This window comes from Salmo trutta, chromosome 16, assembly GCF_901001165.1.
Source record: "Salmo trutta chromosome 16, fSalTru1.1, whole genome shotgun sequence".
In the NCBI taxonomy this organism is placed as follows: Eukaryota; Metazoa; Chordata; class Actinopteri; order Salmoniformes; family Salmonidae; genus Salmo; species Salmo trutta.
This window is the reverse complement of record NC_042972.1, coordinates 17,364,216-17,389,733: the sequence shown is the minus strand read 5'-3', so window position 1 is coordinate 17,389,733 and position 25,518 is coordinate 17,364,216. Positions and strand designations below refer to the sequence as shown.

The window sequence follows — 25,518 nt, the reverse complement described above, 5'->3', positions numbered from 1 at the left end:
GACTCCATTCCAGCCTCCTCTGGTGTAAATTCTGTGGATTATGAAATTAGAGGTGCTCCTGAGAAGAATGGGCCCTCGTTTACTGTGACACAATGTACAGGAAATTGTGTACAGTGCAATATGAATGACAGAACGTTGTGTGCAGTGTAATACAAATGGGCTAAATAACAAAGGAATTTAAATGTGTTTTCTAAAGTTGAATATTCGAATTATTATTATTATTGTTATTACTATTATTAATAATAGCAATATAAATCATGTTTTGTTATTTGTATTACTGTTGTTACTATAATAACTATCTAGAAATGTGCATTTATTTATTTTATTTAACCTTTATTTAAGTAGGCAAGTCAGTTAAGAACAAATTCTTATTTACAATGAAGGCCTACCCCAGCCAAACTGCGCCGCCCTATGAGACTCCCAATCACGGCCGGTTGTGATACAGCCCAGGATCGGATCAGGGTCTGTACTGATGCCTCTATCACTGAGATGCAGTGCCTTAGACCGCTGAGCCAGTTGGGAGCTGTAATCATTACTGTTGATGCTGTTAATTAACAATATTGTCAATGCCATAATATAATTTGTGCTATTTAAAAAAAAAAATATTGCTTAACAATATTCGTAGGATGCTAACATTTACAAATAAAATGTTAAGTGTTTCGACCATTAGTGTTATTTTTTTATCATCTTCATTGGGGGACTAAAATAAAATAAAAAATGTCACATGCGCCGAATACAACAGGTGTAGACCTTGCAGTGAAATGCTTACTTACAAGCCCTTAACCAAAAATGTATGCTTTAGAAAAATAAGTGCTAAGCAAAAATAATTTGCAAAAATAAATAAAAAATATACAAGTAATTAATAATTAAAGAGCAGCAGTAAAATAACAGTAGCGAGGCTATATATGTTACGTCTGCTTCCAACTCACACCCTTAAACACCTAGATCCCCTGAACGGAGCTCACTCTCCAGATCCCAATCACCTGAATTCTAATCACCTGTTCACACACCTGTATGTTATTATCACACACTATTTAGTTCAGTTCTTTGCACACCATCACTGTGAGGTATTGTTTGTTTGTGACACACGACTTTCAGAGCTCTGTTTTTCCCGTGATTTACAGGATTTCCTGTTATCTACCTATTGCCTGATCTCCCGGACTATGTTACTAGCCCTTTCCCTGCCTGTACTGTTACCTTTTTGGACCCCCTGTGTATTACCTTCTGCCTGCCCCTGGACCCAGCTACCTGCCTCCTCCTGTGGTCCTTTGCAATAAACACCTGCTGCGCCCTGCGCTTGAAACCAGCTCTCTGTCTCCCCTCGTGTTCATTACAATATACAGGGTGTACCGGTACAGAGTCAATGTGCGGGGGCACAAGTTAGTCGAGGTAATTGAGGTAATATGTACATGTAGGTAGAGGTAAAGTGACTATGCATAGATGATAAACAGAGAGTAGCAGCAGCATAAAAGAGGGTTTGGGGTGTGGGGGGGACAATGCAAATAGTCCGGGTAGCCATTTGATTAGCTGTAGAGGAGTCTTATGGCTTGGGGGTAGAAGCTGTTAAGAAGCCTTTTGGACCTAGACTTGGCGCTCCGGTAGGGACTTTTTAGTGCCTTCTGCTGACACCGCCTGCTATAGAGGTCCTGAATGGCAGGAAGCTTGGCCCCAGTGATGTACTAGGCCGTACGCACTAACCTCCGTAGTGCACTGTGGTTGGAGGCCGAGCAGTTGCCATACCAGGCCGTGATGCAACCAGTCAGGATGCTCTTGATGGTGCAGCTGTAGAACCTTTTGAGGATCTGAGGACCCATGCCAAATCTTCAGTCTCCTGAGGGGGAATAGGCTTTGTTGTGCCCTCTTCATGACTGTCTTGGTGTGTTTGGACCATGATAGTTTGTTGGTGATGTGGACACCAAGAAACTTGAAGCTCTCAACCTGCTCCACTACAGCCCTGTCAATGAGAATGGGGGCATGCTCGGTCCTCCTTTTCCTGTAGTCCACAATCATCGCCTTTGTCTTTATCACATTGAGGAAGAGGTTGTTATCCTGGCACCACACGGCCAGGTCTCTGACCTCCTCCCTATACGCTGTGTCGTCGACAAAGTTAATGTTCCTGGCCATGCAGTAATGGGTGAACAGGGAGTACAGGAGGGGACTGAGGGTGCACCCCTGAGGGGCCCCTGTGATGAGGATCAGTGTGGCAGATGTGCTGTTACCTACCCTTACCACCCAGGGGTGAACCATCAGGAAGTTCAGGATCTAGTTGCAGAGGGAGGTGTTTAGTCCCAGGGCCCTTAACGCTGAGATCCCTAAAGATTGGAAAGCTGCTGCAGTCATCCCCCTCTTCAAAGGGGGAAACAATCGAGACCCAAACTGTTACAGACCTATTTCTATCCTCCCTGCCTTTCTAAAGTCTTCGAAAGTCAAGTTAACAAACAGATCACTGACCATTTCGAATCCCACCGTACCTTCTCCGATATGCAATCTGGTTTCCGAGCTGGTTATGGGTGCACCTCAGCCACGCTCAAGGTCCTAAACGATATCATAACCGCCATCGATAAAAGACAATACTGTGCAGCCGTCTTCATCATCCTGGCCAAGGCTTTCGACTCTGTCAATCACTGCATTCTTATCAGCAGACTCAATAGCTGTAACGCCTGTCGTTCAAAGGAGAAGTGGACCAAAGCACAGCGTGGTAAGTGTTCATGATAATTTATTTCAAGAAACACTCAAACCAGAATAACCAAAAGAAACAAAACAAAAGCGAACAGTTCTGTCAGGCTCAGAATGCTAAACAGAAAACAACCTCCCACAAACACAATTGGAAAACAGGCTGCCTAAGTATGATTCCCAATCAGAGACAACGATAGACAGCTGCCTCTGATTGGGAACCACACTCGCCCAAAAACAAAGAAACAAAAAACATAGAGTTCCCCACCCAAGTCACACCCTGACCTAACCAAACATAGAGAATAATAAGGATCTCTACGGTCAGGGCGTGACAATAGCTTTGGTTTCTCAAATGACTGCCTCGCCTGGTTCACCAACTACTTCTCAGATAGAGTTCAGTGTGTCAAATCGAAGGACCTGTTGTCTGGACCTCTGGCACTCTCTGTGGGGGTGCCACAGGGTTCAATTCTTGTGCCAACTCTTTTCTCTGTATACATCAATGATGTCGCTCTTGCTGCTGGTGAGTCTCTGATACACCTCTACGCAGACGACACCATTCTGTATACTTCTGGCCCTTCTTTGGACACTGTGTTAACAAACCTCCAGACGAGCTTCAACGCCATACAACACTCATTCCGTGGCCTCCAACTGCTCTTAAATGCAAGTAAAACTAAACGCATGCTCTTCAATCGATCGCTGCCCACACCCACCCGCCCGTCTAGCTTCGCTACTCTGGATGGCTCTGACTTAGAATATGTGGACAACTACAAATACCTAGGTGTCTGGTTAGACTGTAAACTCTCCTTCCAGACTCACATTAAACATCTCCAATCCAAAATAAAATCTAGAATCGTCTTCCTATTTCGCAACAAAGCACCCTTCACTCATGCTGCCAAACATACCCTCGTAAAACTGACTATCCTACCGATCCTTGATTTTGGCAATGTCATTTACAAAACAGCCTCCAACACTCTACTTAGCAAATTGGATGTAGTCTATCACAGTGTCATCTGTTTTATTACCAAAGCCCCATGTACCCCCCACCACTGCGACCTGTATGCTCTCGTTGGCTGGCCCTCGCTTCATATTCCGTGCCAAACCCACTTGCTCCAGGTCGTCTATAAGTCCTTGCTAGGTAAAGCCCCGCCTTATCTCAGCGCACTGGTCACCATAGCAGCACGCGCTTCAGCAGGTATATTTCACTGGTCATCCCCAAAGCCAACTCCTCCTTTGGCCACCTTTCCTTCCAGTTCTCTGCTGCCAATGACTGGAACAAATTGCAAAAATCACTGAAGCTGGAGTCTTATATCTCCCGCACTAACTTTAACTATCAGCTGTCAGAGCAGCTTACCGATCATTGCACCTGGACACAGCCCATCTGTAAATAGCACACCCAACTACCTCATCCCCATATTGTTATTTATTTTTTTGCTCCTTTGCACCCCAGTATTTCTACTTGTACATTCATCATCTGCACATCTATCACTCCAGTGTTTAATTGCTAAATTGTAATTATTTCGCCATTGCGGCCTATTTATTTCCTTCTCTCCCCAATCTTACTACATTTGCACACACTATGTATATTGTGTTATTGACTGTACGTTTGTTATCCCATGTGTAACTCTGTGTTGTTTGTGCCGCACTGTTTTGCTTTATCTTGGCCAGGTCGCAGTTATAAATGAAAACTTGTTCTCAACTGGCCTACCTGGTTAGATAAAGGTGAAATAAAAAAATAAATAATAAAACAATAGTGATGAGCTTTGAGGGCGCTTTGGTGTTGAACGCTGAGCTATAGTCATTGAATAGCATTCTCACGTAGGTGTTCCTTTTGTCCAGGTGGGAAAGGGCAGTGTGGAGTGCAATGGAGATTGGCATCATATGTGGATCTGTTGGGGCCGTATGCAAATTGGAGTGGGTCTAGGGTTTCTGGGATAATGATTTTGATGTGACCCATGACCAGCCTTTCAAAGCACTTCATGGCTACAGACGTAAGTGCTACGGGTCGGTAGTCATTTAGGCAGGTTACCTTAGTGTTCTTGGGCACAGGGACTACGACGGTCTGCTTGAAACATGTTGGTATTACAGACTCATTCAGGGACAGGTTGAAAATATCAGTGAAGGCACTTGTTAGTTGGTCAGCGCATGCTCAGAGTACACGTCCTGGTAATCCGTCTCGCCCTGCGACCTTGTGAATGTTGACCTGTTTAAAGGTCTTACTCACATTGGCTGCGGAGAGTGTGATCACACAGTCATCCGGAACAGCTGATGCTCTCATAAATGCTTCAGTGTTGCTTGCCTCGAAGCGAGCATAGAAGTCATTTAGCTTGTCTGGTAGGCTCATGTCACCGGGCAGTTCGCGGCTGGACTTCCCTTTGTAGTCTGTAATAGTTTGCAAGACACTTCTATTTTTAACAGAAATTGCTGAGGTCACGGCCTTCTTGCCAGTTTTTGCTTACCCTGCGTTTATAACCAGTGGAAAGGTGGTGTTTATAGTGCGTTCAGGACAACAGCGAATAAAAAAAAAGGTAAATTCATGACATCGGTGATCATCAGGTCAGAAATACAGAGCTCCAGAAAGAGACTAGAGTTCCCGAGTTGGAATTGTTTTTTAAACATTATAATTTGTTTATAAATGTGATAGCTGTAATTTTTGTTTATGGTTTATGCAGCTTGTTGGCCATTAGCCAATCTGCATTTCTCAACGAGTTCAAAGCAGGGGAATGCATTCAACTGGTAATTACGATTTCACAACTGGTACATTCCTACCTGCCATATGGTGACGAACGCAGCATTACCGGTCAACGCACACGTGACTTCTTTCTAGACAGGAAGTGTTACGTTATTTACGTTCCGAAAATACAGCAGATGGTTTTGAGGGGTTCCAGGTCATGATTCTTAAAGACGTTAAAGAAAAATGCTACTTTAGTGTGTACCCAGAGATTAACATAGTTTAATGGTCGTTCCTACATAAAGTAGAAGTAATCTTGTCTCGTAATAGTTGGTATTACGCATTTTCTCTTTGGCTAAGTGTGGAAAGTCATACCGGAAGTTATGTAACATGTTTGAAAGGGACCGATCATCCAAATATAAATATAAATTATAGAGGTAAGTCAGCGAAATAAGTATTACATAGTTATGTAGTGGCTGAATAACATCAGTATATGTTGTAATTAGAACCATGTCTATTAGTACAGTTGCAGGTCGCTTAATGTAACTTGTTTTCGATGTGGCACATCGGCAAAGGACAGATGGTCCCGTATTGGTCACATTTTCTCGTGGTTGGTCTCAAAACAGTAATAGGAGTTTGCGCGGTTATTACAATATTATCTTTCTAAATTAATTATGTTGCCTAACTATTCTGTACTTGTCACACGTTAGTCAATCCCCATATAATTGAGTTGTAGTTTCATAAATGGGCCTACTGCTGTCATGTTTCCCCGCTGTCTAAATAACCCTCTAAATAACCCAGGGGGCCCATAGTTATACATTTCAACAATTAAGTGATACCATTTCAATGAGAGGCAGTACATTGCTTGTTTGTAAATAACATATGCTCAGTTCTTCTGTTTTATGAATGTTTTCTAGTTGTTTTGATGGTTATACTTCCCTGGGTCACCTGAAGACTGCTTTTAAAAGCATGGAAACGTTGTCCAGTCACAGTGCTTACCTTCTCCAGCAGTTACAGGAGCAGAGGATACAGGGGCTACTCTGTGACTGCATGCTAGTAGTCAAAGGAGTATGCTTCAAAGCCCACAAAAATGTACTTGCTGCATTTAGCTCCTATTTCAGGTGTGTCATTAATAATAATCATCCACAAGTCATGTAGTGAATATATTCAAGAATATTGCCATACTAGATGAATACCTTGATTCTTAGGATTTTGTTTTTCCCTTACTACTGATATTAAACAAAACAGACATGAAATGGAGATTCAACATGCTTTGTGTTCTCATATTATAGCCTGATAGAGCTCCACAGGGATAAATTAGTAATGTGTCGACATTGTAAAATAACCTTTTTACTTTTGTCCCAGCAGGTCTTTGTTCCAAAATTCGCCAAGTCAAAAAAATGACGTTTTTCAACTGGTCATTCAGGATGTGGGAGGTATAGGCCAGATACTGGACTACATGTACACTTCCCATCTAGACGTCAACCAGGACAATGTACAAGCACTGTTGGACATCGCCCAGTGCTTACAGGTCCCAAATGTACAGAGCATGTGCAACACTTTCCTGAAACCCAGCGCTCCTGCCGTGGAGGCCCCTTCTTTCTCATTGTCTGGTGTCTTGACCTCGGAACACGACTACCTCCTCGGGACTGGCCTTGCCCAAGACGTGGACCTTCCTTGCCCTTCTTCAGTAGGTCAGAGGTCTGCCTTTGGTAGTGGGGCACCAATGTCTCATGGTGGGAATGCTACCTCTGAGACTACAGCCATTACCCAGCCAGTCCCAGAGAAGCAGCTAGTACACGGCTACAAGCTACGCAACTTCTACAGCAAGCAGTACTTCAAGCAGAGTGCTGCTGCTGAGACTAGCAATGCAGCATTAAACCAAGGCCCAAGCCCCCTGGTGCTGGTTGAAGAGCAGCAGTTCCAATTTGGGGTCACACAACCATGCGCGAATGCCCCTGTATGTTCAGGCAATGTGGTTCAGTCAAACCCACCCTGTCCGCAGGCTATACCAGCTGAGAAGGAGTTTGGTTCAACGTTGCCTGCTGAAGACTTGTCAACCACAGCCAACCCAGGAGGAAAAGTCTCCCCTGTCAATAAGCCCATGCGGCCAAAGAAAGCCGTCTACCTGAAGAAATACAACTACCTGCGCCCTCAGAAGGCTCTAGAAGAGATGTGCCTGGAGCAGAGCAGCGAACCAGTCAACCACTGCCCAAAGGAGACTCACCAAGAGGAGGTAGTGGTCCAGAGTGAGACACCTGAAGCTCCTGTAGACTGCCTACCTCCCATAGACTGCCTGACCAGAGACAGGGAAGTGGTGTTGGAGACTGCAATGGATTCTCAACTTCCAAGTCCACCTCCTGTTGACCAAGAGGAGGAACCGGACCCACCAACCATCAGTGATCCAACAGAACCAACTGGGCATAAGGTGCAGTACTGCTGTGAGATGTGCGGGAAGACCTTTAAACACCCAAGCAACCTGGAACTTCACAAGCGCTCACACACTGGTAGTTTGTTAATTTCACTATTGTGTCATTACTGATTTTTGGAGCTTTAAAATGTGTGGGAAAAATGCACCAAAAAGTTGTATGCTGACTTTTTGTAAGGTGAAAAATTGTTTTAGTTTTTTTTTCTCACAGGGGAGAAACCATTCCAGTGTAATGTTTGCAGGAAAAACTTTTCACAGGTAAAGGTGCACAGTTATCAATGGTTCAATCAATTTATGAAAGTCATTTAGTGTGTCCACTAGGCAAATGGAGAGGTTTACATGAACACTGTTTTTTTTTGACAGGCAGGTAATTTGCAGACCCATTTACGACGGCATTCTGGAGAAAAACCTTACATTTGTGAACTCTGTGGGAAAAGGTAAACACTTGTTTTTTTTTTTTTACAATTTAGAAAAGTTTTCCATATTGGGTGATCTGTCACCATACTGCTAGAATGGACAGCTCTAAATCAGTTGTCTCCAACTCTGGTCCTGGTCTTACTTGGTGGGCAGGCTTTTGATCTAGCCTAGTAGTTGTAGACCCTTGCTCTAGATAGCACTGTGGAGGGCACTACAAATACATAACACATTTACAAACAATGCATTAGACCTTCATAAGCAGTAACAGAACAATCATGAATGTGCATGTGCCACAGCCGTCTAGATAACAATGGATGTGAGTCATAACATGGACTCAGCCATCTAATGTGGTGTATTTGTGTTATGCTGACTACTTCTCCTTCCCTTACTGTGGCATCTCCCAGCTTTGCTGCCTCGGGGGATGTTCAACGTCACATTGTGATCCACACGGGAGAGCGGCCACACCTGTGTGACATATGTGGACGCGGTGAGTGCTACAACCAACAAATTACTTATCCCAGTATGGATTCCTGGCACAATATAAACATGGATTCTTAGATGTTACAGTGTTACTATGTGCGTTTTTAAGGTGGGCGGTATATAATGTTTGAGAAATCAAACATCAATGAATAATTCTGACATTCTCATAACATTACAAGGCCTGCTATATATAAGCATTTAAAAATGTAAAGAAACAACAATTAAACGTGTTTATAATAGTGATGGAAAGTTTGGCTCATTTTACTAATCTTTTCGACTCGTTCAATCAAAATAACAAATCTTTAGACTAATTTGGTTCATTTGAGTCAATAATGGCCAGAGCACGCTGGACCCCCTTCTGGCGGAAGATGAACTGAAAACTCGAAAGAGTCATGACAAGCCTGTCTCATTCACATGCCATTCACCATAGGGGGCTTAGCGTAATTTGTGACTGAGACTTATAAATGTGTGCTTTAAACAATATACATTTGTTGATTGCTAGGCATACAAATAAGATTATCTATTGATATATTTGAAACGAGGTCTAGTTGTGTCAACAACCGGACTAGATTGTGAACGACTCTTGGCAGAATGCATTGCTTGACTGCCGTGAGGCTCATAAGCACAATGTCGCTTGCAAACTGCACCTCCCGAACACATTTTTTTCTCGAGTTCGAATTTGTTGACCAGGGGCTGTGTATGTTTTGGTTCTACAAAGCTGTGTCCATCATAAAATTCAATAATAAATTAATTGCATTCATTCTTGCACCATGCAATCTATTATCAGTTCTAAACATGTATTTTTCTTCTCTGTGCTCATGATGTATTTTCCTGCATGCGTATATGACAGACAGTTGGTGGTCGGAGCACGTCTCTGGAGCCGCTGAGCTGGAGGAGCGTGTATTAATCCTGCTGAAAGACTCACTGCTACCAGCACTAGCAGGTCAAACCAATGACTAAAACGAATGAGTCACTCAGAAAAACAAATCATGACTCGTGTCAGTTACAAGAGTCGTTCAAAAAGGACTAATTGTTTGCAAACTGCACATCACTAGTTTTATAAACATGCATTTATTAAGGATGATTAATGTCGATCTATCTATCCATTATTATTAAGTGTTACCAAGTCCTCATTGAATGCATGTTGTATCCTTCCTTACTCAGGGTTCAGCAACATCAGCAACCTGAAGGAGCACAAGAAGACCCACACTACAGACAGAGAGTTCACCTGTGACCAGTGTGGCAAGTCCTTCAACATGCACAGGAAACTGCTGAAGCACAAGATCAGACACTCCGGGGAGAAACCGCACACCTGCCAGACCTGTGGTGCGTATCAACCTGTATTAGGACAGACCCTGAGGTTGTCCGAATATGGATACTGTATTTTATAGATGCAGACATGAAGACCACAAGAAAAGTTTGGTAGAAAAAAGTGTCTGTGAAATGTAGTTTTCCAAATTCAGGCAACAGTATATTTTTCTGCATGAAGGCAGTAGTTGAGAGCACAATGTCAATGGATGGTTGATTGTGTTGGTTGGGTACATATCATGATAACTCATATCAAACCGTACCGCAGGGAAGAGCTTTGCTGGGTCGGGCGACCTGCGTCGCCACGTGAGAACGCACACGGGGGAGAGACCCTACCTCTGCAACACCTGCGGCAAGAGCTTCACCCGCTCGGCTGTCCTGAGGAGACACTGCAGCATGCACTGCAAGGCCACGCCTGACGACTCCAGCCCTGACGTAGAGGACCCAGAGCAGCCTGGCAGTAGCAGTACTGACGGAGGAGGAGGCCCATTCCACAAGCCTGTCAGCCACAGTAAAGCACCTGAGCCCAGGCAACCATCACCAACCTCCAATACCGTGATGGAGCTCGATAAGCCTTCGCCCCCACCAGCACATACAGAAGCCCCGTCGACTAGTATCCACCTCAGCCCGTCTACCTCAACGTCCTTCCCCGAGCTGCGCTCCATCGTTCCCCAGCACCTCGCCATCGTGCCCCAGCACCTCCTCCCCTCTACCCCCTCCCAGCAGCAGGAGAAGTGCCCTCCTCTAGCAGACTCCCTGAAACTGGGCAAAGCTCACCTACCTCAAGAGGCCCTTGTGTTTGGCCCCTATGTGGAGAACGGGCCGGTGGGTGTGGAGATACAACAGCAGGGGTCTGGGGCCTCGGTGGTGGCCCGGCCATACCTCTCAGCCCCAGACAGTTACTGTGGGGCCATCCCAGGGGCTAGCCGCCCCAGTGGTAACCCCTACAGGGCAAGTGAGGGACCCTTCTTTTCCAGTGTAACACTATGGGGGCTGGCCATGAAAACACTGCAGAATGACAATGACTTGGAGCAGTGAAAGCTGGAGAAAGTAGTGTGTCTAATGTTGCTTCCTTTCCTCATCTCGTCTCCTTTGTCAGCGCTGATTTGAAGACACTGTTGTAGGGCAAAACCACATGATGATACCTACTGGTGATCATCATTCATCTGTTCAGTTCTTTCACATCATTGTAGATGAAGGGAAGGAGATGAGGACAGGAGGTCACTTTAGTCTATTCAGAACTAGTCATAGAGTTCCCTTATGAAGGAAGACTGCTTAGCACTATGATATTATCTAACTTCAATGAATAGAATATAACACTCAGGTATTTCCTTTTATAGGATATTGTTTTTAGAACAATGTGTTATAAAGATGGCAAAAAAATGTATATTCTTTCTGGATAAGTATGCACTGTTTTGAAATAAAAGATGCCAAAATTGTTTTTTTAGTTTAAAATATATTGTATTTTCATGCAGTAATGTTACAATGGTGTATTGTGTAAGTCTGCTCTGTCAACCACACAACATAGAGGAAATGTATTTGGTTCATTATGGCTTCAATAAATGTCTCCTTTAGTGGCTCCAAGCCAGTGGTTAAGTTCTCTCTTCAGAACAGGGATTTAGTCTGCAGTCTGAGTTCTCTGACCTTCTCCATGAAGATAACATTAGGCATGAACATGAAGTCATGAGAATGATCACAGCTAAGGTCTATGGATTGAGAATAGGCACAGACAATGTTGCAGCAGTGCATAGAATATCAAAAAGTCAGAGAAATATTGCTATAATCTTGTAATATTTTCTATAAATTCACAATTGAAAATTTCACGGTAAAGTGGAATGGGAACAATAGCAAAGCATAGCAAAATGTCTATCAGAAGGCCTTCCCGCAGCCACTGCCCTACAACAGGTTCATGTGAGCTGGGCACGGGGCTGTTCAGCGGCTATGGAGCTGAAATTGGACTGTTTTTGGTACGCCAGTTTTATGACACAATAAGGACTATACATTTCTCAAACTAATCACAACTATTCACTTTTGAGCTGAAGAACTATAGCTAATTGTAACTAAACACGGCCACCTACACATGATGATAAAGTTGCTTATTTCCATAACTAACAGGAGTAATTTTTGTCTAATTCTAAATATTGTGTAATAGACTAACCCTAAAAAAGTCCCAATAGGGAAAAACAGCAATCCAAGTTGGTGAGAAGGGGTGCACAAATAACACAAAATATTTGTTTTGTTAATGCAACAATTTTCTTGCCCTGGACTTGCTCTCAGGGGTTTATGTCTTGTGTTGCCTATGTAGGGGATGTAATGTTGTTACATCACTTACGCTGCCAACAGCAGCATCCATAGCTCGAAGGGACCGCCTTCGAGGAGCATCAACGAGAGCTTGGCCATATTGTGCATCCAGCTTGTCGTAAATCGTCTGCGTCACACCTACACCGGCGTTCTCAGTTAAAGCAATAAAATAGGACAAAATAAACACGAACTACAAGTAAAACGTTAATAACAGGTAAGTGCTGATGTATCAGTCAATAGCATATACAGGTTTATCGTTCGTATCATTAAAATTGTGCTTATTGCAACCGTAACATTCATAGGATACAATGGATGTGTTATTCTCGAGCGCTCCTTCGTGTATTTTTATAATGAAATTAACGAAAATAATCCACCTTGCATACAGTATATTTTATCAATTGCAATGTGATATGTAGGTGTGATTTTGCTTCATCTCAGGAGTGATTCGCTACGTTAAAATGAAATGAAAACAATCACATGTATTTCTCAGACAATCACTGAACGATTTGTATCTCCGAACAGGTTATACATTTCCAGCCTTCGTCTGGGAAAATGGTTAAATTGGGGAATAATTTCAGTGACAAAAACAACGCCAAAACCGTCTCAGAAGATGGATTCGACACCATTCCCCTTATAACACCCCTAGATGCCAGTCAACTGCAGTTCCCTGCACTCGACAAGGTAAGATTTATTCAAGTGACTTGAATGCCTATTGATGCAATAGATCTACGCTACCCATCGTCAAATGTTTTCATGGGGTCCGTTTTCTTTATAGTCTGAAATAATATGAATGTGGTCAAATAAGGACCCAATGGAAATAAACGTGTCTAGAGATAATATAATCACTGTTTGGTCAATAGCCTCAAATAAACATATATAAACCTATTCTCCATTACACACATGAAGGAAATAGCCCACAATTTATTCCACATGAATAAACACTTTCATGCAGGCCTATGAGCTTCATTGTTTATACATCTTGGTATTTTTCCTTGTGTTTCAGGTGGTGGTAAAGACCAAAACAGACTATGATGGAGGGAACAAGAAGAGCAGGCTGCGGTCCCCCAAAATAGCAGAATTCTCAATAAGCATAATCGAAGGGGTATCTGAACGACTCAAAGTAAGACATGTTACATTCTTCTTCTTCACCCTAGCACCTCAACCTCTTGATTATTTCAACTGCTGCCATGGCAATGGACTTTTAATGGTTTTGTCACACTCAGTACACTCAGGCAAATTCTTATCTTTTTTCACTAATTGGTCTTTTGACCAATCAGATCAGCTCTGTAAAAGAGCTGATGTGAAAAGATCTGATGTGATTGGTCAAAAGACCAATTTAGTAGTGGAAAATACCAATTTAGTAGCAAAAATCAGAATTGGGCTGCCTGTCTAAACACAACCATAGAGGTCTTTGAGAAGCAAATAGTTTGATTGCTACAGATCATCTTACAAAGCCATATCTGCTCTGATTTGCAAGCTATCAAAGTGTGGGCCATCAACACCAATGGAGCAAATGCATCCCATGACATCCCATAGCACTTGATTTCTATATCTGTAGTGCTCTTCATGGTATTTCCCAGCTTAATAAGGCATAATCTGTTATCACTTGTAAGACATGTACTTTGCTGTAGGCAATATGCCCTGTAGATGAAAGGGGTGGGTTACATGGGTTCTTCTCTGGCGCCAAGTCTGGTTTTGCATAGCATCCCCTCATTTACATTTTTTTAAATGATTTTTGCAAGATGTATCTAACTCTGAGAAATATGACATCTATATCCTGGAAATCAGAAGAACTCTTAGTAAACCTCTGTCAAATAAAATTCATGATATAATTCACTATGTTTTGTCCCCCAACCAAGACAAGATCAGGGTCTATATTCATAAAGTGTCTGAGAGTAGGAGAGCTGATCTAGGACCAGTTTTGCCTTTGATTATAATGATCCTAGGTCAGCACTGATACTCTGAGACTTTTAATGAATACGGCCCAGGCCTCATCACTGAGTGATTTCTCCAACACCTCTCTTCCACTCCCCGCCTCCTCAGTTCCTCAAAGCTCCAGTAGTCATTGCGTAACACTCTAGCGATGTCAGTGCAATGTTCTTGTGCAGACTCTTTTAAAGACGTCATGTTTCTCACTCTGTTCAGTTTAATATCCAATTCATATTCCCTAATCAAACCCTCAGCCGCGTCTTGATGAGCTCTCGTAGATCTGAACAATAGAATAGATGCAATATGGTAATAACTCCACCTAGCCTTCTGGCCCTGTATCCATAAAGCGCCACAGAGTAGTATCTAGGGGCTAGGCACCTTCATTAACCCAGAGGTGATGTTTGTGTGTCTCATCTTCCCAGGTCACTCTGCTGGTGATTTGTGCTTTGGCGTTTCTGGTTTGCGTGGTGTTTCTGGTGGTCTATAAAGTCTACCAGTATGAGCAGCCCTGTCCAGAGGGCTTCATGTATGTGGTAAGCAACTAAGCATGCCTCTTTTTTTTTTCTTAAGTATTCAAGGTACCAATGAAGACCGACATCTTTAAGAAATCCACTAATCATATCAATGGCACCATACAATTGCATCTGCAAGATAGAACTTGCTGTGGAAAATCAATTATCTTTTCTCTCTCTGTTATTGGCAACATGATGTTTGGTAATTTTGGAAATGACAGGTTTTCACAGGCACTTCCTAGACTCCAAGTCTTGCTTCTCTTGTCCACATTTCTATAGTTATTCCCTTTGTTCCTCTGTTAAATCTCTCTCCCTGTCTTGCAGCAAGGTCGGTGCATGCCGACGGGGATGTACGGTTACTACCCCCCTGGCGGGCGCGGGCGTCTCTTCACCATCATCAACCACTACAACATGGCCAAGCAGACCATCACCCGGTCCGTGTCCCCGTGGATGACAGTCATGTCCGAGGAGAAGGTCTCCCAGCAAGAGACAGAGACCCACCAGAAGCTGGCCTAACGCACTGGGCTGTATTCAGAGGTGAAATGTTAAGAATGTTACAAATAGAACTACAATAAATAGAGCTGACCTGATGCCCAATTCAACATGAGCGATAATCATCTGTTCTACAAAATGTATTTCTATCTGAGCGTTTTGTAACGTTGCACCCTTCTGAACAGACCCTAGGATCATCATCCAGCCGTGTGAAAAATAGTATACACGGTGCCGTTCAAGCAAACCCAAAAATCTGGAAAAATTTTATTTAGCTAAAATGGTTGTTCTTGAGCTACGCCAGTTTTAACTGATATGATATAACTGGAATGTATCAGGCATAATGTGTTTTAATCAGTGAAATTATTTGACAAATGCATGTGTAAGCACAGACAGGAACTGCAGTTGGATGGGTATCTGGTTTGTTTGAGTACATACACAGACAGACACTTGTTGACAAAACATCTTTGTACATAAACATAATGGGGAATAAAATCTCACTTCTGTACCCCAAATATAAACTGACTGAACCATTCTAGTGTCTGTGGAGCTGGTTTAAACACATGCACGGTTCATTTTGTAAGGCTTCTGCATTTCACACAACCATACCTTGTCTTTATTACTACAAAAAAACATTTCAATTACTGTCAGAGCATGTGCCATTTAACCCTTGAGATCCAGCTAAAATTATAACTTTTTGCTCCTCCTAGACTGTTTTGCCTCTCCCATTTGTGGATGAATGGGTGTGTGACTCACTTGAAGATGCATTTTAATTGACTCCTCCATTTGTGTAGAGGACCTTTTTAATTCTGTCTCTTGTTCAATAGGAAAAAAGGGCAGTACTACCTAAACTAGTCCAATAAGAAATGTCCATTTTTGTTTTGCATTTCAAAACACCTGAATATGACACAGGTATGATGCTCATTATATTTATCCTGCATTATTGAACCCTCTGTAATTTATCCGTCTCCACACGCAGCACTTAGAGTTCGTCTTTATTGGGAACTACACTATATTTGATCAGGCACTATGTCAATGCCTTCATAAAGCATGTGAATGCTTATTGTCACTGCATAGCATATCCTGTATTCTTCTCATTGATATTGAATGTTTTTTTTTTGCATTGCTATTGAATGTAAACGTGTAATGCTATATGAATGGGATTCTGTAGCTGTCAGTCACCCTAGAATGCAGTCAAGTCATACAAAGTGATGTGTAGTAGAACTCAAGAACTCTAAAAATGAAACCTCTGAAAGGAGTGATTAATACATTGCTTTTTATTCAACATATGTCATTTAAGAGTAATGCCTTGTGTTCTCACTTTTTTTTTATACAATGACGTAAACAGAAGTACATTTGATGCTGGGTTTTTTGGGGGACAAATGAGTAATAGGCTTTGAGCTGGAAACCAATGTAAACAAATATATTAAAATGCACACATTTCAAAAACATTTGAGTAATCCATCATATCTCAACAAGATGAAGTTCATTCATGTATTTACGAGCATGGTGTAATAATGCTTAATCTTGTATCAGTTCAATTCAGTAGTGTTCAATTTCCTTAAGATAAAGGAAATCATGGCTTTTAACAGTATTTCCCCAGGGCCTTGATCAAAGTGAGATATTGTAGTAATATAATCATTTTGCTGGGATATAGGTTCATCCAAATGAACAGATTTTCAGAAGCATAACTCTGAGAATGAAATCTCTAAAGCTCATTGTTCCAAAGGCCATTTTCTGGATTGAGGTTCATGCTGTAGGCAACAGTAGGATACTGTTGGTTTGTCATACACTAGACTGGAGAATAGCTATAGTACAATTTGTATAATATACAGGTAACTGCCAAAATAATGTAAACACTTGAGTAAATGAGGGATACAAAGTGTATTGAAAGCAGGTGCTTCCACACAGGTGTGGTTCCCGAGTTAATTAAGCAATTAACATCCCATCATGCTTCAGGTCATGTATAAAAATGCTGGGCAGGCCATTATTTTGGCTAGCATGGCTATGTCCCCATAGGATCACAAAGACCCCATCCACAGGGCACAAGTGGTCACTGAATGGTTTGATGAGCTTAAAAACTATGTAAACCATATGCCATGGCCATCTCAGTCACCAGATCGCAACCCCTTGGAACACTTATGGGAGATTCTGGAGTGACGCCTGAGACGGCCTTTCCCACCACCATCAACAAAACACCAAATAATGGAATTTCTCGTGGAAGAATGGTTTCGCACAGTGGTGTGTATTTGTGGATGCCAAAAATGTACTCCCAAAATATTTATTTTGTCTCTGTGTTTCATAATTTTCCTTCAATTCGCAAGAGGCTGATGACTATCTCACAGGAGAACATCAGAGCGAGTGAAACAGTGCCCCTCTGTCTCTCTACGTGTAGGCCATCTATCTGATACCGTCTGGTCCGAACAAGTATGACATTGTTGCCGCCTGTAGCATTGAATGCAAGGGAAGCCAGCAAGCATTTGGCCTCCCTTGACAAAAAAGTAGAATGAATTTGCCAATCAGTGTTAAGCTAAACTGAGCGAGCTCAACTGTGAATGTTCCTGGCGGGGGAAGCCAGCTAGGAGTTGGCGTCTCTCCTATCAAATCGCTTTGAGGGCATATGTCATTAACCGAAGCAACTTGAATTGTTGCATCTTGTGTTGTTGTCCGCCGGTGGCTAGATAACTAGCTAGCTAAAATTATCCCTTTCCTAAATTAGACATGGGTGGAGATAAGGATTTGGACTTGTGGTTTTACCTAATTCTCCGTACTGGCCAATGATTATAACGGCAATTCTGAGCCAACCATTAATTCATAAATTGTTGTGCCCCTGGCCTGAGAGGATGGAAGTCCAATATGTAGCTAGATGTAGAAGGCTAATGTTAACTAGCTAACGTTGCCCATGAAGGGAAGTTTTTCTAGCGAGCAAGTATTTTAGCCAGGTAGCCTAAGACAAAAAATAAGTGTGTACTGTATGATAGAGTGATAGACCGTTTCGTCAACATGAAAGAGGGGGATGGCACTGGCGTTTCTCTACAAGTAGGGCGAGTCAACATGTTTTTCTACATGCACGAATGCAAACAGAAATCAGAACGAAGGACATATTTAGCTTTTGTTGATTGGACTAAATTGTTTTTGGTATCTTTTAGATGTCACTGTATTAGACTAAGCAGAGGTGATTTGAGGATGTTGAAGTTGAAATGGTGCTGGAACAGAGGAGGCAGTTCCTGTTTTCTTTGTTCCTGTGGTTCTAAATCAATAGTTGTTTAGTGGTCCGAAAATGTCAGAAACATTTACTTACTTAACCAGGTTGTAGGTCATGTAACTGTCTGTTACATGCATTATGCGTCGTGGACTTCACCGGACAGAGGTTGCTATCCGGTTTTGTGATAAAACAAAGGTGTGGTTGAAGTTATTCTGCCACTGTCTTCTTATTGTCTTGGCCTTTAGGCCTATTTATATATATATCACGGTCGCAAGGCATATGAATTAGCAGCAAACAACGCAATTATCACAACACATACAGTGTAGGTTGTAATATGGCTTTTGGGGGGGGTGCTTGGCTTCCCCAGTGATTTCACCCACGCACCGCTACTGCTGTCTCATCCGTCCAATAGAGTTCCAGACACTTGTAGAATCTGTGCCAAGGTGCATTGAAGCTGTTCTGGCTCATGGTGGCCCAATGCCCTATTTATGACACTATGTTGGCATTTCCTTTATTTTGGCAGTTACATGTATCAACTAGTGCAGTATTTCTCAATGCCAATCCTCGAGTACCCCCAACAGCACACATTTTTGTTGTAGCCCCAGACAAAAAACTTGCTGTAATTTGGAGAAATAAGAGAAAATAGTCAAATTTCTTTCACAAGCAGTGCTTCAATTTATTTGTCTTAGGACTAAGTTTCAACACAAGCAGCAAGTGCCAAGTGGAGTTATACCAACAAAAATACTCTCATTGATTGATCATAACTACCATATTTACACAAACAAAGGCTTACTTGGTCTGTGTAACTCATAACCCTTTCTTGAAAATAACCCATCTGCAAGAGCTAAACAATAGACATTGTAGACTTACGCTTTGTTGAGATGAAGAAAATGTTTTTTGAAACCCTTATGGTCTTTCATATGTATTTATTTCAATGGTATGCACATTTTTGTGGTTTTCTCATATCTTTTCTCTTAAACGACAAAAATGTTTCAAAGGGTTTCAAAAAACATTTTCTTCATCTCAACAAAGCGTAAGTCTACAATGTGTATTGTCAAGACCTCAATACAAAGAAAGAATGATGAATAGCTCAAAAACCACTTACTTCCTTTGAGAAAGACGGTAGAGGACAGTTGCTGTTGATGCAATAACAAGCATTGTGGTCAGAATGTGATACTGATCGCCCATATATACACACAGTACAGGTGGACGACAGCACTTTGCATTCAGCCAATAGTGTGCTTTACTGCATTTGTAAACATGCGTTTACACTGTCCTCTAGTGGATCGAGTACGGTTGACAGTAGTGAAGTCGTCCTCAAAGCACGTCTGGGGTCAGTTCTCTTCGGAGTAGGAAAAGCTGGTCCTAAACCCAACACTTCGTCCATCCAACCATATACTTCAATGTGATAACCACTTAAGCCCAGGCTGATGTCACTTCCTGCTGATGGAAGTCACTTACTTCCTGGTTCTGCCAGGTTCAAGGGGTTAGCTGTCGTACCAATCCAGGAAGAGCAGAGAGAAGGAGCACATGACGAGGAAGAAGAGAATCCAGACACGGAATCCAGCATTGTTTTGGATGGCCTGGAAACGCAAGGCACGCATACGATGAAACCACAGAGTTAAAAGAGATCACTGGCTGTGCTAAGCACCTCAAGAGTCAGTCACGAATATTTGGTACATTTGTTTTTCTAAAAGTTACTTCCTCCAATGGAAACATATGGACACCCTCATAATAAAAAAATATTTAGATAAATATTTCCAAATATGTTTAATATCTACATACAATAATATACTGTACAGTATAAAGAGCAGGGGAAACTACCAGGGTTGTTTAGCATAACCTGCCATTACCTCTCGGATGTCCTCGTTTCCCTCTTTGACGTTTTCAGTGGCTCCCACAACTAGCTGATGGATACTGTCTATCTCAGTTTCCTGTGAAGACCACAAAACAGGAAATAAAAACACACTAATAACACATCAATCACACTTTATTAAGTGGGATGGGCATTAGACCAGGGGGAATAAGGAAGTCACTCACTTGCATTAGCACCTTCTCCGCAAAAATCTCCTGGAGTCGCGAGATCTCGACAACCTTGCCTTCGATTTGCCTGAAAAACATTGGGAGGAGATGAATTCATCTTTTTCATCGTTGCTTCACCTCAGGCATATTTAGGAATGTAGTGGTAAGAATGATCTGAAGGGCTGATTAAAAACTAACCTGACTTCATCTACTAGGTTGCTCATCTCACTCACCAGCCTCTGGTTCTCCTGTTCAAACTAGACAGAGTGAAACCCAATCAAATCAACGTTTATTTTTCATTTGCAAAAAATACAACAGGTGTAAACAGTACAGCTAAATGCTTACTTACAAGCTCTTCCTCAACAATGCAATGTCTAATATCAAAATACAAAAATAGAAAATCAGAATAGGATTTTAAAGAGCACGGAATCAATACTAAGTCAGATATCTACAAATAAAAACACGGGAAGTAAAACATATGATAATTTACACTATATACACAAGGTCAGTACCAGTATCATATCAATATGCAGTTGGTAGATACAGTGCATTCGGACCCCTTGACTTTTCCCACATTTTGTTACGTTAAAGCCTTATTCTAAAATGTATTAAAACATTTTTTTCCCTCAATCTACACACAATACCCTATAATGACAAAGCAAAAACAGGTTTTTAGAAATGTTTGCAAATGTATTCAAACTAAAAAACTGAAATATCAAATGTACTTAAGTATTCAGACCCTTTACTCAGTACATTGTTGAAGGAGTTTTGGCAGCGATTACAGCCTCGAGTTTTCTTGGGTATGACTCTACAAGCTTGGCACAGCTGTATTTGGGGTGTTTCTCCCATTCTTATCTGCAGATCCTCTCAAGATATGTCAGGTTGGATGGGGAGCGTCGCTGCACAGCTATTTTCAGGTCTCTCCAGAGATGTTTGATTGGGTTAAAGTCCAGACTCTGGCTGGGCCACTCAAGGACATTCAGAGACTTGTGCCAAAGCCTCTCCTGTGTTGTTTTGGATGTGTGCTTAAGGTCATTGTTCTGTTGGAAGGTGAACCGTCGCCCAAGTCTGAGGTCCTGAGCACTCTGGAGCAGGTTTTCATCAAGGATCTCTCTGTACTTTGCTCCATTCATCTTTGCCTCGATCCTGACTAGTCTCCCAGTCCCTGCCAGTGAAAAACATCCCCACAGCATGATGCTGCGTCCACCATGCTTCACCATATGGATGGTGCCAGGTTTCCTCCAGATGTGACGCTTGGCATTCAGGCCAGAGTTCAATCTTGGTTTCATCAGACCCCAGAATCTTGTTTCTCATGGTCGGAGAGTCTTTTAGGTGCCTTTTGGCAAACTCCAAGTGGGCTGTCATGAGACTTTTACTGAGGAGTGTCTTCAGTCTGGCCACTCTACCAATACAGGCCTGATTGGTGGAGTGCTGCAGAGATGGTTGTCCTTCGGGAAGGTTCTCCCATCTCCACAGAAGAACTCTGGAGCTCTGTCAAAGTGACAATCAGGTTAGTGATCTCCTTCCTGAACAAGGCCCTTTTCCCCCCGATTGCTCAGTTTGGCCAGCTCTTGGAAGAGTCGTGATGGTTCCAAACTTCTTCTATTTAAGATTGACAGAGGCCACTATGTTCTTGGGGACCTTCAATGCTGCATAAATGTTTTGGTACCCTTCCCCAGATCAGTGCCTCCACACAATCCTGTCTCAGAGCTCTACGGACAATTTCTTTGACCTCATGGCTTGGTTTTTGATCTGACATGTACTGTCAACTGTGGGACCTTATATAAACAGGTGTGTGCCTTTCCAAAGCATGTCCAATCACTTGAATTTACCACAGGTGGACTACAATCAAGTTGTAGAAACATCTCAAGAATTATCAATAGAAACAGGATGCACCAGAGCTCAATTTCGAGTCTCATAGCAAAGGGTCTGAATACTTTTGTAAATAAGGTATTTCTGTTTTATTTTAAAGTAATTAGCAAAAATGTTTTTAAAAACTGTTTTCGCTTTGTCATTATGGGGTATTGTGTGTAGATTGATGAGGGAAAAACACCATTTAATACATTTTAGAATAAGGTTGTAATGTAAGAAAATATGGAAAAAGTCAAGGGGTCTGAATACTTTCTGAATCCACTGTTCATGTAGGCAGGGGTAAAAGTGACTTGAATCACATGAGATCAGACAACAACGTAGAGACAATAATAGAAAAGTGCATTGGGGAGAGAGAGAGCAAGCACATGTTAGCATACACAACATCTCTGTTCCATAGTACCATACCATCTGCATCTCCTCAGGTGAGAGCTCGTCATCCACACGACCCTGGCCCTCTTCCCACAGGCTCACATTGTTCTCCGGGACCTCCATCACGCTTCGCTCTTCAGGGAGAAAACAAGGAGATGTAGACTCTTCACTTCACTGTATATAGACTTTTTCTACTGTATGTTTATTTGTTTATTCCATGTGTAACTCTGTGTTGTTGTATGTGTCGAACTGCTTTGCTTTATCTTGGCCAGGTCACAGTTGTAAATGAGAACATGTTCTCAACTAGCCTACCTGGTTAAATAAAGGTAAAAAAAAAAGCTAACGCAAAGATTAAGAAGTCACTCCTTTCATAACTCTTTATTTTAAATACAGAAGTTGACCATTTCCATTCAAACATTTCAGTTAAAGGCACTGCATATATGATTTCCATGTGCAATTAGCGCTATTATGTCAATGAATATACCAGTAGTAGTACTAGTAGTAAAGAAATAGTAATCCATGAGAGAATAACATGTTACATGTAAAGTTTTGTGGGGCTGTAATAAAGACAAACACCATTCAAATAGTCAGCTGTTCTCAAAATAGATTTTCTTTCCACTCAGTGGGATCACCTCTTGGTCTCTGTACTCACCACCGCTGCTGCTCTCCTCCTTGGATGTTTTCTCCTCGCTGTGATGTTCCACCTGTGGGCTTTTCTCCACCACCACCCTACTGTGGTGGTGCTCTGGCTCTAGTCGGGACCTAGAATAATGTCAAAACGCCAAAGGCAAGCTCAGTCTTCCTAAATATCAAGAAAAACACTAAAGGGATAGTTTGTGTGTTTGGCAATGAAGCCCTTTAATTCACCATTCAGATGAACTCATGGGTACCATTTTTATGTCTCTGCATCCAGTATGAATGAAGTTAGAGGTAGTTTCGTGAGCCAATGCTAACTAGCATTAGCGCAATGAGTGGAAGTCTGCAGGACAGACTTCCTATGATTGTGGTAACGCTAGTTGGCAACTTCCTTCAAACTGAATGCAGGGATATAAAAATGGTATCGACTAGTTCATCTGACTCGGTGGAAGTAGATAAAATCTCAAACTATCCCTAAAGGCAAGGTCACAACGTGTTTTACGGAGATAGATTACTGCCATAATGTTGTAAATGAATGAAGAATAATTCACAAATAAATTACGTGTTGTAAAAATACAGACTAATAATACACGTCAGAATTCAACTCAAGCGTCCCTAAAATCAAGAATTCTAACAATAAATGAATAATTCAAGGTATTTTTTGTTTTATCCTTCCATCGAGAATAATAGCTCCTCGAACACTCACAGTCTCTTCTTGTCTACCACTCTCTTCACTCGTATAGCCCTCTGTTCGGAATAAAGCTTGCATACTCCTGCAAACAATGATCGACACAAATCATATATTGTCAACATTATTACAAAGTACAGAACTTACAATATGCACTGACATCAAATATATACCGGCATCACTAACGAGCCCACCTTTCAAATACATCTCGATTAGGTCGAGGACAGCCCCCCTGTGCTCTTTAATCTGGGTCGATATGACCTGTTTCTCAGCTGGAAGGGCGACAAAAAATTAGAAAAGTGTTATTATTGTGTATTAAGCAGTACACACACACATATACACACACACACACACACCTTCAGAGCGGAGCTGCTTGATGGCTTCAGAGCAGGTTCTCATGAAGATCTGGGCATCCTGGTCGATCTGGTCTCGCTCATTGTCTGTCATCCGGGTTAGGTCTGATGAGATGAGACTGTAAACACACAAAGTAATAAAATAAAAAACGTATTTCAAATTCAAGTTTTTTATTACATTCATATAGAAGTCAATACAATCCATGAGCATACAACATATCATAAATGCAAGTAATTTAATTAAACAAAACCAATATTAAAAGTGTTAGGATAGATGGTCGTTGAGATGCTATCGAGAGCTAGCTTTTTTAGCTAGTATTGGACCCAGATCTGCTATAAACCAGATCTGCTGATTCTGTGCAGTTAAATGAAATCAGTTACTCTGCTGACTGACTGACTCTCTCACACACACACACACACACACACACACACACAAAACAAATCACTATGAGCCGAGTTCTGACAGACTCCAATGTTCTGTCAGTAGCTCTGGCCACCCTAGCCTTTTAGAGACTGAGACTGCCAGAAATCATTCCGCTGACGTCAAAGTGAGGGACATTGTACAAAACAAGTTAGAGATTGGATCGTCTCTAACCAATCAGAGAATTGGACTGTAGAGGTGCTAAATCGCAGTCTCTGAATAATAGTTCTGCGATGACAGACACGTGTACAGTTATTTTCATTTTCTGTCAAAGAAACATGAAAAGGGCACCCAGACCTTTGACGTGTTTAATAAAGAAACAATATACGTACATATTATACAAGTCTATGGGAAGATAATGTCATAGATTGTACTTCTTCCCATTTCAACTAATAATATGTTTCATTCATTACATTTTTATTTAATATTCTCCATTGGACACAGGTTTTAAAAAATCATTAACAATTTGGCTAATGGATCCAAATTGCTGGCTCATACTGAATTTAGGCATAGGCCCATACTACATTTCATTCCGCTGCTCTATCTATCGCTACATACAGGTAACTGCCAAAATAAAAGGAAACACTTGAGTAAATGAGGGATCAAATAAAAAAAAAATTGTATTTATCACATGCACCGAATACAGGTGTAGACCTTACCATGAAATGCTAACTTACAAGCCCTTAACCAACAAAGCAGTTCAAGAAAGAGTTAAGAAAATATTTACTAAATAAACGAAAGTAAAAA

At 41.7% G+C, this 25,518-nt stretch overlaps 3 protein-coding genes across 4 annotated transcripts in view; 2 read left to right on the top strand and 1 right to left on the bottom strand.

The window, feature by feature from the left end:
• The first annotated feature begins 5,534 nt into the window (after positions 1-5,534).
• On the top strand, positions 5,535-11,558 carry zbtb49 (zinc finger and BTB domain containing 49). Of its 2 annotated transcripts, XM_029693199.1 has the most exons (9): positions 5,535-5,778; positions 6,259-6,462; positions 6,710-7,848; positions 7,981-8,027; positions 8,133-8,206; positions 8,591-8,673; positions 9,517-9,609; positions 9,831-9,992; positions 10,243-11,558. In XM_029693199.1, the coding sequence occupies exons 2-9, from the start codon at positions 6,311-6,313 to the stop codon at positions 11,010-11,012; spliced, it is 2,520 nt and encodes an 839-aa protein (XP_029549059.1). In that variant the 5' UTR covers positions 5,535-5,778; positions 6,259-6,310; the 3' UTR covers positions 11,013-11,558. The 2 variants fall into 2 exon arrangements, with proteins under 2 accessions (XP_029549059.1, XP_029549060.1); XM_029693200.1 differs by lacking the exons at positions 5,535-5,778; positions 9,517-9,609 and having other exon boundaries at positions 5,798-6,462.
• Positions 11,559-12,305: 747 nt separating this feature from the next.
• On the top strand, positions 12,306-16,656 carry LOC115150190 (neuronal vesicle trafficking-associated protein 1). Its single transcript, XM_029693198.1, has 5 exons — positions 12,306-12,489; positions 12,798-12,956; positions 13,279-13,395; positions 14,627-14,737; positions 15,041-16,656. The coding sequence occupies exons 2-5, from the start codon at positions 12,828-12,830 to the stop codon at positions 15,230-15,232; spliced, it is 549 nt and encodes a 182-aa protein (XP_029549058.1). The 5' UTR covers positions 12,306-12,489; positions 12,798-12,827; the 3' UTR covers positions 15,233-16,656.
• A 2,405-nt stretch (positions 16,657-19,061) lies between these two features.
• Positions 19,062-25,518, bottom strand: part of LOC115150189 (syntaxin-18-like) — a 49,216-nt gene continuing 42,759 nt past the window's right edge. The window contains exons 3-11 of the mRNA XM_029693197.1: positions 24,354-24,469; positions 24,192-24,269; positions 24,016-24,082; positions 23,326-23,435; positions 22,710-22,807; positions 20,631-20,689; positions 20,451-20,520; positions 20,264-20,344; positions 19,062-19,993 (exon numbers count right to left, since the gene is read on the bottom strand). Coding sequence (XP_029549057.1) covers positions 19,898-19,993; positions 20,264-20,344; positions 20,451-20,520; positions 20,631-20,689; positions 22,710-22,807; positions 23,326-23,435; positions 24,016-24,082; positions 24,192-24,269; positions 24,354-24,469 — 775 coding nt within the window. The 3' untranslated portion in view covers positions 19,062-19,897. The remainder of the gene's footprint in view (positions 19,994-20,263; positions 20,345-20,450; positions 20,521-20,630; positions 20,690-22,709; positions 22,808-23,325; positions 23,436-24,015; positions 24,083-24,191; positions 24,270-24,353; positions 24,470-25,518) is intronic.